Consider the following 14,675-nt stretch of genomic DNA (forward strand, 5'->3'; position numbering starts at 1 on the left):
ACTGTAAATCTGCCACAGTCAACATTCAACAATATTTTGCATGGGTGGCTTGAGAAGAAACAGAAAGGGAAGCAGAGAAAGGCAACAGAACACCTGAAACCTGCTGGAAGATCTGTTTCCCAGCTGCACAGCCTTTACAGATCATGGAGACCAGGAGATGCAGTTGCATCAGATGAAACAACAGCAAAAGGGAAAAGTGACAAAAAGGCAGCAAGTTGGATGGAGCAGTTAGCCAGTTACTAGCTGGGAGACAGCAGCAAATGCTTTGGGAGAGAATGCAAGATATGGAGTATAAACATGAATGCATAAATCAAGCAGAAATCATGCAAGATATTGAGACTACCATTTTCCTTCTGTAACAATGCTGACTTCTGAATTCAGCTGGGGAGATGAAATTGGCTGGGCTAACATTCAGCAGAATATTGTACATTTTGATGGATGCTATGATGCATTAGCAATCCTTCCCGTTCTTTTTTATTTGTACGTTTAGAATCCATGCTGCCAATACTGACTATAACAGAAAAAAAATATTGTTATACTGTAATTCTGTCAGCACATACTAGCATAAAAATTTAGAAGACAATTGGTCAGAGTTATTTCTCTTAAATACCAATAACATAAAGTGAAAGGAGAAGACGAGAGAAACAAACAGTAAGAAAGTCCCACTACTTCACATTTTTATCATGCATGATGCCCATGAAAAGCTGGTATGATTTCACAATACTAAGTCAAAATTAGCATATGCTTCATTTTATTCACCATGTCAAGCAGAAGCTTATGAATAAGATTGACAATTTTACAATGCAACGAGAATCATCGCTTTTTACTGTTTTATGTTTCAACTCGCTGCAAAACAATCACAAAATCACAGCCCGTGCTTTTTAGTAACTTAGTAAACCTCCACGTGCCATTGTTTGTTCTTTTTGAGCTGCGACAGCTTCTGCTCCCAACTCTCACCTCTTTGCTCAGCTACTCTCTTGAGTGTGTCCTGGATCCCTGGCATCATACCCTTCAAACCACAAAAGTAGATATGTGCACCGCCATCCAAAAGTTTAAAAATTTCATCGCTGTACTCTTCAATCTTGTCCTGCACATACATCTTTCCACCATTCTTATTCTTCTGTTCCCTACTTAGTGCTTTATCATACCTGCAAAGTCAATGAAATTCAGGTTAGTTCACAAAAGAATCAGTCAGCTACTCACCTTTTAACTTCAGTCAGGCATCAAATACAACCAGATCAATCAACGCAAAGCTAGACTACATCTTTCTCAACCATGTCACTGAAATACTGGATAGACCAAGACAAGATGTTAAGCAAAAAGCATAAAAGGGTCCACGAACCTGAAATTGTCTGGATACTGCTGAAGGTAGTTTGTGAACTCTTCATCATACAGAAGGCTATCAGTGTTAGCAACACCTAGAAATAGCCAAGCCAGACCACCAAACTTGAAACTTGGGACATCCTCCATGAACATACGACGTAGATAGCCACGGTAGGGAGCAACACCAGTGCCAGTAGCAATCATGATATGGGTTGCATTTGGATCATCCTCAGGTAGAAGCATGATTTTGCCTGAGGGGCCTGCATGTGAAGAGTAACTTCAGTGATAAGCTTGAGGCTGGAATACCACATGCAAGCCATAAGTTACAAAACAAGTCATAATAATATTGAAAGACATCTCTTCTTCAGATTGTTTTCTCCAACAACCACATCTTTCAGAAAGCTTATAAGCTAATATTTTCTCCAGCCACATCTTTCAGAAAGCTTATAAGCTAATATGCCCTCTATACATACCCATCCAAAAGATTTCAGAAAAAAACATTGCATCACAGATGTGAACTTCAGATAAGAAAAAAAGGTTAAAAGCCTAAATTTTCAGTTAGGGGCTATTGTTTATCGTTGGAACATATAAGAATGATATTTATATGCCATCTGAAAGGAGCACGATACCTGTTATCTGAACTTTGTCGCCTGGTTTAGAGTCGCATAGGAAATTACTGCAGATACCTTTCTTTGTGGGGTCTTCTTTTCCAGTTTCAGGATCATAATAAACAGCACGACGAACACACAAACTGGCAGTCTTTCCATCAAAAGAATCACCGTACCTAGTAGATGCAATAGAATAGAGCCGGACAGTATTTGGGGAACCAGGTTTCTTCGGGTTCTCTCCCTGGTGGAAAATTAACATGAAGATTAAAAGGGAAAAGGAGAATTCAGGATGAATGGATGCAGCATGATACAGGAAAGCAAGCTTGGTACTTGGTATTGTTAAGGAATATAGGTGCCAATTAAATTTGGGTCGTTCTTTTAGAACTGTTTAAGAAGAAAGGTATACAGTACATATTTCATATCTCTTGCTAAGAGAAAATGAGTAGGATTACCATCAGTTTTTACAGTGCCTACATATTTCATACCTCTATCTTTTATCTACAGCAATGATGGACCCAATGGCAAATTATTTGATAATAAGCAAGAGGTTGAAATTCCAGGAAAGCGTATAATAAACTTTCACTTCTAGACAAGATGATGACAAACCTAAACAAAACCAAAACTTAAAAAATATTGCATTATGTTGAGCAAGAACAAGTCCAAATTACTTACTGGAGGAATGACACCATAACTTTGTCCTTCCCAGTATGGAACATTGCCACCATGATCAATAACAATATGGCATGTTTCACCAGGAGCTTTAGGGCCTACAAGCCTTTCGACTGAGACAATTGTGGCTGTGTAAGGCTCCTTTGGTTTGTATAAGTTAAGGGGTGGCTCCTTCGCATTATCCAATTCCAGAGGTTTTACAGCAACTTTGCTTTTGCTTGCTTGTTGAACGGACATGGAAAAGATCTTGTTCATATGCCTTGATTTTAGGGCCTTGCTTTCCCATGCTAATGTGGTTCCAATCCATGATTTGTTGCAGAAGTTAACAGTATTGCTACCCTGAACATAACAAGTCTTTTGTTAAATACAGGATTACCAGTATAACCACATTGCAACAACTATAAAAATTCTCATGGAAGCAAAATAAGAGAGTCCACACTCAACCAAGAACAATGCAACTATATGTGTTGCTACAATGTCCTCATCCTCCATTTCTCACATGATAAATCCTATACTTTCCTAGGCAGGTTTTGGAAAAGGAAGAGTGCATGCCAGACAACAATTTGTTTGTTGTAGCAATTCTCAAAATAAATTCGTGCACATAGCACATGGTTCCCATTCAAGGACTGATGTACCAGTTTTTGGCAGTAACTGACCCAACACCAGGTAGGAGATATTGATGCCAAACTCCAAGCAGGCAGGAAGGTGGCAGCTTAGCTAATCTAAGACAGGCCAAGTGCCCATATAGCCAGTCTTCAGGGCGACATAAAACTCATCTAGAATTGATATTTCACCACATAAATCATCACAATACAATTAATTTATTTATACTTGCAGAGTATACTGTGAATGTGCCATTTCAAGAGCCACTGCTGCTGGACAGAATCTGTGCGAGACTGATTTCCACATGCTAGAAAGTACTACACGCGAAACAAAAACTAGCTGCAAACCCCCCAAATTTATAGGAGCACAATTTGAAACTTATCCCTTCCAGCAACTAATTTTCTACAGTGCCAGACCAGATCGAACCACGAGATTCCTCAACGAGAGCCCCTAAAACGCAATCTCTAGAGGCAGAAATCAGTCACAAGATTCACCCCCACGCACCTTGCTCGAGGAACTCCTCCCGTAGCCGCCCGCACCGATGGGCGCCGCGACAGACGCCTGCAGGACACCACAGAAAGCGAAAGTTAGCGCCACAGGATGCAGGAAAAGCCGGGAATCGTGCGGCGGGAGCGGCAGCGTACCTGAGCCCCGAGGGCGGAGGCCATCGCCGGTGGATCGCGAGGAAGAGGAGGAGGAGGAGGGGTTGGCTAGGGTTTTGATCTCTGGAATTGACGCGAAGCTGAGGAGAGGGAAAGGGACGGATATGTTTGGCACCTCGGAGAAGAGAAGAGAGCAAGCGAAGATGAGACGGATTCCAATTTTCCTTTTCCAAATTAGTAGGAGTATCAAATTAAAGAAAACGATTATCCAACTTGCTTTGAGCATGTGACAAAAAAACTTTCTTTTTTTTTCCTTCCTAAAGAATGTCTAATGCATGCTGCTAATAATTTTGCAAATAGAAATTAAGAGGTACTAAGTAAATATATACTATTTCATACTAACAAGTATTCTCTCCGTCCCAAATACGTCGCTATTCATAGTGTTAGAAAGAAATAACTATGTTTTGGAATGGAATGGTAGACAAAACATGTGATAGGCTGATAGCTTACATATGCATACATCATAGTCGAGTTCAATGGTCTTCATTCTTAAACATGTGCTGAAACTTTTTTCCAAGCAAACAAACATGTGCGAAGCAAATGGAAGCAAGAGTGCAAGACTCGAAGCAAACATTTGCAAATCAAATGGGAGGGAAGTAACCCCTGTAAGAATTTCAAAGCACATGACCATGACCTCTGGAAAAATTCAGTCAAATATAGTTATACAAGTACAACCATCATCACACCTTCAAGCAATGGTTTCTTACTGGGCCTTGGTGTGGGCTGTTTGATGCTGGGCAATGGGCATAGTTTGCTAGGCTTTGCAAATTATATATCCTTTGTGAGGCCACTCAATTGATGGCTGACATATGCTTCAGTTTGGAATGAAATCATCTCAAATCTTACATGAACGTTCTGCTCATTGCTTCTCGGATAATCAATTTATAAAATTAACTCTAGGCAACGGATCACACATTCACACATCCTTAATGCTGAATCTTTTAATTGTTTTACTGGAGAGGAGGTTAGCGATTGTCCCTTCTAAAACATTTTTTTTATCAAAAATCACATGAGCTAATGGCATCTTCGTAATTATTTTCAGAATTAGAGGTATGGCCAAACCAAGATCCCTTCCATTAAAGGACGGAGAGAACAAAATAAAATATATCACTTTTGTAGGCCTGTAACAATAATATAGAACAAAAGTCTCAGCATGTGAATATCACTTAAGGCTTTTCAACCTTATAACATTACTATTAATTATAGAGAGCTCTACAGTCTATATATATTAAGGGTAAGTCAAGATGTATAAGGGAATTAAGAAGCTAACAAAACAAGCCACCTCTTCATCATAGTATGCTTGAACACAACGTTGGTTCATCTGAATTTCATCTAATTTGAATTTTGCCGGGTCCACCTAATTTGAATTTGAATCACCACATTGGTTTTTGCTTGAACATATGGAGCATTTTGAACTGCCTGAACTTTTGTGGTTGCTCTTTGTTTCGTTTGACCAAAGTGCCATGCACAATGTATAATCGAGCTAGGAGTAAAAGGAAAAAGAAATGTCAGGGTTTATCAGTACTTAAAATGAAATAAATAAACAATACTTACGTTTTAATGTGCAATATATTAATAAGTATATATGTTAAATATTATAAAATAATAGATTGATTTGTTAAAATATTATGAAAGTGATGTGAGAAATAATGATTGAATATACTTGTATGTTGATTTGTAGAATTAAAAAAAATATAAATGATGTTACATGCTTGTATGAGGTTAATTATGTAATTATTGCTAGTAGATGATAATGTGCTATGGTTGTATGTTGAGCTTTAAAGTTAGTGATTATAACTTTATAGGAAGCATAAATACTCTGCACAGAGGTTGCGCCACAGCTGCAGTAGAGTAGCCAAACATGTTTGTCCTGGTATATAATAATCTATCAAAATAAATGGTCTTCATTTGCAGTAATATAACTTTTTTATCGAGGTTGCAATAGTGTAATCGTCTATTCCCTTGTAGGATTTTTTTAAAGTTCTACTCCATCCGTTTCAGGTTATAAGATTTTATAGCATTGTCCACATTCATATAGATATTAATGAATATATGTCTAGATTCATTAACATATATATGAAAGTGGACTATGAAACGGAGGAAGTATCATAATAAGGGTGTGTTTAGCTCGCGAAAAGAAAATTTTTGGGTGTCACATCGGAAGTTTGACAGGATGTCGGAAGGAGTTTTCGAACACGAATGAAAAAACTAATTTCATAACACGCCTTAAAACCATGAGACGAATTTATTAAGCCTAATTAATCCGTCATTAGCACATATATGTTACTGTAGCACTTATGGCTAATCATGGACTAATTAGGCTTAAAAGATTCGTCTCGTGATTTCCATGCAAACTGTGTAATTAGTTTTCTTTTATCTATATTAAATGCTCCATACATATGCCTAAAGATTAGATGTGACGTTTTTGGAAAAAAAATTGAGAACTAAACAAGGCCTAAGTCAAAACATTTTTAACTTTAACCGAATCTATGGCATTCAAATATTTACCGTAACAAACATATCCATTGTCGATACATATTCTATGGAGGATTTAACGAAACCAAGTTTAATATTGTTATAAGTTAGTAGATAGTTTTGATTTCTAATGAAATTAAAGCGATTGGATATACTGCAATGGAGGGGTAATTTTAACTTGTAATAAAATTAAAGTGATTTACAATATATAGAATGAATTAAGGGGAGTAGTTAAATACCTCGGTGGCACGGGACACGAGGGTACGTGATGTTGTTAACTGGACGAGGAAGGCGATGGGGAAAGATGGGAGGCCAGTTTACTAAACGCGAAGCGCTCGGCCATGTTGCCGTTCGATCGATCGACCTGTGGTGAATTTGGATGGAAAGGGGCAGCTTGGCTCTTCTTATGAAGGAAGGGATCGATCACCTATTGAACCACACGAAATATATTGAAGCTGAATACGGAACCATATTAGGATAAAGATATGTATTTGTGATCCGTTTTCTGAGCAGAAAGCGTCCCAATTCCCAAATCTGCATGCCTAAACAACCCTTTGCTATCAGATAATCAAAACTGATTAAGAGAAAACCACCTTTCACCATTGGGTCCTAATATTCTTTCTAACTTTGTAAGGTACTCCCTCCTCGGTTATTTTTTTTACTAGAAAAAAAGCACGTGCGTTACAACGGGTGAAGTCTATTTTAATCTTATTATTGTTGTATTGTTTAGTTAAGATGAAATTCACTATGGGAGTTCGTTTGGATACGGAGTATTTAGAAAATCATGAGTTGCAGTTAGGAGTCCGATCGTCTCAAGTTAGCATGCGAGTTTTCTTAAATATATTTCTTATATGATTCCTTCTGTATTATCAAAAGTGAATGACCTTAAAAACCGATTCAAATACGGATACATATTTTGAAAAGCAAACGAACTTAAAAACCAACTTATATACGGATGACGTATCAAAATACTGACAAAAACATCTTCAATTTTTATAAATTCGCTATGTTGCGAATAGAAGTAGGCGGTACTAGTAGTTGTTTACGGGGTAGGTTAGCGGTTGCCTTTATGTTGATTTGTGATTGATTTGGACCTTCTCTGAATGAAATCAGACTGGCCAGCGGCCTAACTGACATGATTAATTAAGGGCTAAGTACTACTCCTACAAAGCATAGGCCCCCCCGAAATTCAGCTGCCCTGATCCGAGGCATCCTTTTCTTCACCAACAATACACTGTTGTGACTTATGAGGGGAGCCGGGCAGCTTGTCTCTCTACACTACAGAAGCAAAGAAACCAATGTGGGAGTACTCTATAATCTATATTGGATTGAAAGCTGCAAGTCCTAACCAAAAAAAAAAAATGCAGCACAGTAGATGGCTTCAAAAGAATGGATGGGCACTGCTTAACTCCTTGGATTAATAAAAAGCAGCACCGACTTTAACGTGGTTTACGGTGTGTTTAGTTCCACGCTAAAATTAGAAGTTTGATTGAAATTAGAACGATATAATGAAAAAGTTAAAAGTCTATGTGCGTAGAAAAGTTTAGAACTAAACTCGGCCCTAGCCCTCTCTCCCGGAGTCCCAGGTCCAGATCGAGTGGCACATGCATGCATCACGCACGCTGTAGCTAGCTTGAAACACTTGGAGCGGAAGGTAGAGGAGGGGGGCAATAGGGTGCATGGCGACATAAACAAATGTGTAGCTTGTCGTCACTCCTTGGATAAACAAATGGAGCTGTCAGCTTCATGATCAAGTGCACGTTCTCATGCAGAGAAGAGAAGAGATATGCGCTCTGTTTAGTTGAAGTTTGGAAGTTTGGTTAAAATTGGTATAATGTGATAGAAAAGTTGTGTGTACGAAAGGTTTAATGTGATGAAAAGTTGGAAGTTTAGAAAAAAAAAACTTTGAAACTAAACAGGGCCATAGATTAAAACCAAAATATAAAATTAAAATCAACTCAAACGCGGATGACGAACCAAAATAGATTAAAACCAAAACATAAAATTAAAACCTACTTAAATACGAATGACGAACCGTGGAAACATCTTCGATTTTTATAACCGACTCAAAGACAGATGACGGACCGCGAAAACATCTTTATTTTTTTTAAGTAGTAAAGAAGAGATAGAGATTCCTTTTCCCCTCTATTTGGAATATTGTATCAGCGACACATAACACATATATGCATGCAAGCATCACAAAATCGAAGCTGAATACCGAACTAGGGAAACAGATTAGTTGCTACTCCCTCCGTTTCACAATGTAAGTCATTCTAGTATTTTTCACATTTATATTGATGTTATCTATCTAGATTTATTAACATCAATATGAATATGGAAAATACTAGAATGATTTATACTGTGAAACAGATAAGGAAGTAGTAATATATGTCTAGCAACATACGCGCTGCGCGACTGCAAAGGTATCGGCCATGAGCTGCACACTCGTCGGCTTCACCGCCTTCGCCACTGGCCCATTGCCGTCACCAACCGCAACCGTGGCGCCGGCGAGGCCGTCTCCGGCCGCGGGTACAGGGAGCACCGTCTCGGGGACTAATCGACGTGGCTGCAGCGCCACGTGGGGAGCAGCAAGAACTGGGACAAGATTAGGAGCTGCCTCGCCGACGCCGTCATGTGCAGGAGCCTGCAGGACGGCAACTTGACGTGCGCGTAGACGCGTAGTTTGTCGCCGACTTTCAAATAATTTCGGCCAAAATTTTTTGAAATTTCGGTCACCCCGGCATAAAATCCAATTTCGAAATTGAAAACCCTGGTCGCCGACGACCTGTCCCCGATCCAGTCCGGCTGCTGCAAGGCGTCCACGATCGAGTTGCAACTTCACATACTTTCGAGTTGCAAGTACGTACCAGCTACAACTTTCACGTACGACGACGTACGCTGAGTGCTGATGAACAAAGCAGCCAACAAATAAATTTAGACCAACAAATTCATAGTACATCCTAAATTTTTTGTGAAATACTCCCTCCGTCTTACAATATAAGGGATTTTCAATTTTTGCTTGCAACGTTTGATCACTCGTCTTATTTAATTTTTTTTGCAAATATAAAAAACAAAAAGTTGTGCTTAAAGTACTGTGGATAATAAAGTAAGTCACAAATAAAATAATTAATAATTTCAAAATTTTTTGAATAAGACGAGTGGGCAAACGTTGCAAGTAAAAACTCAAAATCCCTTATATTATGGGACGGAGGGAGTATTTGGTATAGCGGTGCCCACCCGGCACACCCTTTGGGTCCACCCCTGACTGTGACTGCATGCTTACGTCCATGGCGCTGACAATCCAGTCCCGCATGTGATTTACGAGACCGCATATGCTATGGAGCAGGCTACTAGTATACTCCTCTTGCTCAGATACGCCTGCAGTGGAAGCAGCCGGAGGCAGGCACGGTGGACGACGAGGAGAGGGGCGGCTGCCGCCGCTGGTAGGCCCAAGGGGCGGGAGTGGAGGAGGCCGCGCCATCCTTATCTCCGCCGGCGAGAAAGGAGGGAGGAGAGGAGAGAGAGATGAAGACAGGAGATGGGAGAGAGGAGGAAGAAGAGGAGGGGATTGAGGATGGCATGTGGGGTCCACGTGGGCTCCACTATTTAATATTACTATGTGTAAAACTGACATGTGGGTCCCATGGGTTCTATTATTTTTTCGGATCGAATTGCTATGTAAGCGCCACGTTAATGCCACGTTAGATGAAGACTAAGTCAAATTAGCCACGTAGGCGTCACGTCAGCTAAAACCGCCATCCAAACCATCATGAGCCTATATTACATCGGTCTTGACAGTTGATGGACATATTATATCTGGTTTTTTGTTGAAGGATGAAAATCGGATTCGTTGACAAGTTAAGAACCTCAGATGCACTTATTCCCCATGAGAAACCATCCAAAATCTTATGAACAAGGAGCTGTACATGTGTTGTATACTAACTAAAGGGGAAAAAAAAGGTAATTAAGCTAGACTCGAGGTGAGCGACATACTGTACTTGGCTATCAAGGATAGGACTGATAGCGACATACACGTGTTGTTTCTGGTTCGGTTTCCCACTCTCATACGCTTTCAAGTACAATTATTGTAGCCATATAATGCGTGTATCATAGTAGTATGTCACGAGCTAATAGTTACTATACGCAAAACAAATGCTTAGCTGTCGAGAATATGTCACAGGTTCCATTCACCGATTAATTTCTCTGTCGGCTTGATTGTGATGCCCTCATTGAATTGACTTGCCACTAATTACTGCTCCGTCTGATCTTAAATAGTACTCTCTTCGTTCCTAAATACAGGGCGTAACTTCTTTTCAACTGGGTTCCATAATACAAGGCGGCAGCTTCTCGGTGCATGCAGGAATTGATGAGTAATCCTCGGCTCCTGTACTGGTGCATGCAGAATTAACTGATGACTCGGTTTGGCTTTTAAATGCATCTGCATGCATGCTGGCTATTCGCGCGGAAAGTGCAGGTCGAGCGCACGCTGCATGCATGGTGGTTAATGCTAGCGTATCTACTGCGCAACAACCGAAACGTCGCTCTTCGAACGGAGAGAATTAATCAGCATAACTGCTATTTAAACGGTTTTATTGGTCTTTGCAACTACAACAGTCACGCCCTATATTATATTAAGAAACGGAGGGAGTAGTACATGATCAACTCAGTCAAAATATTAGTTTTATATTAAGACAAGTTTATAAGATCTAATAAACGTGTATCAGTGCAAATTTGTGTATACTTATATTTTTTTATAAATTAAGCATTTGAGAAATTATTGACCGAGTATTACCGTAAACATAAGATCCAAGAAATACTTTAGTTGCAGAAGCTAGCTTTACAAATTTTAACAGTTTGACCTTTTGTAAAAACTAATTTTATAAATAAATCACGACAAAAACTTATTTCATAAATGATCCTTTTGTTCAGCGTCAAATCGTATAGCACTGAACTTAGAAACCTCAGCGCCACGTCAACTGGTGTTAAATGCCATGCTACTGCGGATGGGAGACTGAGTTGGCGTGCCGACGTGCATTCAGCGCCGTGCTATTTGGCGCTGAGGTGTCTAAGTTCAGCACCATACGATTTAGCGCTGAACAAAAGGGTCATTTTTAAAATAAGTTTTGGCCACGATTCATTTATAAAATTAGTTTCTGTAAAGGGTCAAATTGTCAAAATTTGTGAGCTAGCTTGGCTTCACTATCATCGAGAAACGATAAGTCTAATGTGTACTCCCTCTAGTCGTAGATATATTTGACACTTCTAATCAAACTTTTGAAATTCTGATTATAAAAAGGTTTCTTAAATGACAAAAACTGGTCTCAATATGTAGAGATTTGTCTAAAAAAATATTATACTAATAACATAGATATTAAAGCTTATTGAATTTTATGAACTTAAATTAATATAAATTGATTGCTAGAATTTGAAAAGTTTAAACAAATTTTATCCTAGATGTCAAATATATTTTCACCGAAAGGATAGCAAATTTTACAGTGGTCTTCATAAAATCGTCAATTTGAGGAAATCTATAACTTGTGGAGGAGCGCGGGAAAGCTATTTTGCCATTTGACCTTGTGATATATATTTTTAAATAAATCCAAGATAGTCTATATATGGTACTCCTATATCACGCTACATAAATATACAAACTAAATTTGACTTGTATAAATAAAAAAACAACAAATTGAACTTTGCATGATAGTACTAGATTTTCACCATAGTACTAGCTAGATTTAACACAAATGTTCGTATTTAGAACTAATTATTATTTCAATAGTAGGCAATATACTCGTCAACAGCGAGATGTCTGTAATGAATTTATTAATTTCAATATATACTAGCTCAATTTTTTCAAGATACTCATAGCAGAAGGATGTATGTGTGGGTTCATAGGAATGAGTGCACACGTGTCATTAGCACTTATGTTTGTACCGCATTTCTAAATAAAAAAACATTGCACAGTATGTAATATCTACCCGACGGGTTGGAATTTATTTCAAATAAGTCCTTCTTCAAAATAATTTTATAAATAACTCATCGGTACTAATGACATTGGCACCATCACCTTCGTATAAGTGAATTAGCTTTTTCGGAGACGCTGAGCCAATGGCGTTGGCGCAGCGAAAGGATCCAATCACGGAATAAACTTGTTTAGGGCCTTGCTTGCTAAATAAGTTTTCACAAGGGACCCAAAGTGAAAAATCCAGTCGTAGAAGTCGCTTCCCGTGGCAATATATATAGTCTGATGGATGAGACGCGAAAGAAGACTGAAGACAACGATATCACTTCGTCACCTTGCCTATTTCCGCAAGAACGATCGCACGATGCCGTCGTCGCCATCGCACCCGCACGTCGCCGTGGTGGCTTTCCCCTTCAGCTCCCACGCCCCCAAGCTCCTCGCCGTCGCGCGCGCCCTCGCCACGGCGGCGCCCTCCGCCACCTTCTCCTTCCTCTCCACCGCCGACTCCCTCGCGCGCCTCCCCGCCACCGCCGTCGTCCCCGCCGGGAACAACAACCTGCGGTTCGTGGAGGTGCCCACGGATGGTGATCAGGAGGAGACGTGGCCGGTGTGGCGCCGGATGGAGATGTTCGTCGAGGCTGCGGAGGGTGGCGGGCTCAGGCGGGCGATGGAGGCGGCCGGCGACGCGGCTGGCGGGGTGGCGGTGAGCTGCGTGGTCGGGGACGCGTTCATGTCCATGGCCGCCGAGGTTGGGGTGCCCTGGGTCGCCGTCTGGACGGGTGGCCCGTGCGCGCTCCTGGCGCACATCGTCGGCGACGCGATCCGGGAGGACATCGGTGACGACGACGACCTCCACGGTGCTCGCGGCGACGAGCTGCTCACCTCCTACCCTGGCCTCGGGAGCTACCGCGTCCGCGACCTCCCCTTCGGCGGCGGCGGCGTCGGCGGCGACATGCACCGCGTCATGACCATGCTCCTCGGCCGCGTGGCGCGGCGGCTGCCACGCGCCGCCACCGCCGTCGCGATCAACGCGTTCCCGGGCCTCTTCCCGCCGGACGTCTCCGCCGCCCTCGCCGACGCGCTCCCCAACTGCCTCCCCATCGGCCCCTACCACCTCCTCCCCGGCGCCGCCGCCACGCAAGCCAACGACGACGACCCCCACGGCTGCCTCGCGTGGCTCGCGCGCCGCCCCGCGGGCTCCGTCGCGTACGTCAGCTTCGGCACGGTCGCCGCGCCGCCGCCGGACGAGCTCCGCGAGCTGGCCGCGGGGCTCGAGGCCAGCGGCGCGCCATTCCTCTGGTCACTCCGGGAGGACTCGTGGCCGCTGCTCCCGCCGGAGTTCCTCGACCGCGCCACCAAGGCCGGCGACTCCGCCGCCGGGCTCGTGGTGGCGTGGACGCCGCAGGCCGCCGTGCTGCGCCACCCGGCGGTGGGCGCGTTCGTGACGCACTCCGGCTGGGGAGCCGTCCTGGAGGCGATGTCCGGCGGCGTGCCCATGGCGTGCCGGCCATTCTTCGGTGACCAGCACATGAACGCACGCGCCGTGGCGCGCCTGTGGTGCTTCGGCATGGCGTTCGACGACGACAACGACGGCGGCGGCAAGCCGTCGATGATGACGCGCGGCCGCGTGGCAGAGGCGGTGGCGTCGCTGCTCGCCGGAGAGGAGGAAGGGGCCCGGATGATGAGGGCTAGAGCACGGGAGCTTCAGGCCATGGTGGTCTCGGCGTTCGAGCCCGACGGTGGATCGACGAAAAACTTGCACAAATTTGTCGAAATTGTTTGTGCCCGTCGGGTGTGATCGATACATGCATGGCATCGATTTTTAGAACTTCAGAAGAAATTAAAAATTTTAGAACGATAAGCTACAATAATGTTATATATCACCTTAACCTATATAACAATATCATCTTCTTCCTCCATTTCAGATTATAAAATGTTTTGATTTTGATCAAAGTCAAACTACTTTAAGTTTGACTAATTCTATAGAAAAAAGTTGTAATATTTTTAACCTAAAAAAATATATTATGAAAATTTATTTAATTATAGATTTAACGAAACTATGTTGGTGTTATAAATATTACTACTTTATTCTACGTAGTAAGTTATTCTACGTAGTTAGTCAAAGTTAAAGTAGTATGACTTTGACCAAAGTCGAAACGTCTTATAACCTTAAAAAATTAAAATATTTTACTATATTTATGAAAAATATTTTTAAGACTTGACATGTAGGAGATGTAAGATTTGAGCGCACGCGCGCTCACTCAAGTTTTATAAACAGACTTTTCATTACACCACGACACAAAATCCCTAATAGAAGATCAGTCGGCAAAGTACACATTCAAAGCACAATGTCGGTTGGGAAAAAAATTTCAT

The 14,675-nt window shown here is 41.8% G+C and overlaps 2 protein-coding genes across 2 annotated transcripts; one reads left to right on the forward strand and one right to left on the reverse strand.

Moving 5' to 3' along the window:
* Nucleotides 1–647: 647 nt before the first annotated feature.
* LOC4342399 (ferredoxin--NADP reductase, embryo isozyme, chloroplastic-like) lies at nucleotides 648–4,015 on the reverse strand. Its single transcript, NM_001402995.1, has 6 exons — nucleotides 3,848–4,015; nucleotides 3,708–3,764; nucleotides 2,604–2,939; nucleotides 1,953–2,172; nucleotides 1,343–1,583; nucleotides 648–1,148 (listed from the first exon to the last, which is right to left on the reverse strand). Exons 1-6 carry the CDS (start codon nucleotides 3,869–3,871, stop codon nucleotides 890–892), a joined length of 1,137 nt encoding a protein of 378 aa, NP_001389924.1. The 5' UTR covers nucleotides 3,872–4,015; the 3' UTR covers nucleotides 648–889.
* Nucleotides 4,016–12,405: 8,390 nt separating this feature from the next.
* LOC4342400 (anthocyanidin 3-O-glucosyltransferase) lies at nucleotides 12,406–14,236 on the forward strand. The gene has a single exon (XM_015790037.3). The coding sequence runs from the start codon at nucleotides 12,592–12,594 to the stop codon at nucleotides 14,098–14,100; it is 1,509 nt and encodes a 502-aa protein (XP_015645523.2). The 5' UTR covers nucleotides 12,406–12,591; the 3' UTR covers nucleotides 14,101–14,236.
* The last annotated feature ends 439 nt before the right edge of the window (nucleotides 14,237–14,675 follow it).

This window comes from Oryza sativa, chromosome 7 (genome assembly GCF_034140825.1).
Source record: "Oryza sativa Japonica Group chromosome 7, ASM3414082v1".
Lineage (NCBI taxonomy): Eukaryota > Viridiplantae > Streptophyta > Magnoliopsida > Poales > Poaceae > Oryza > Oryza sativa.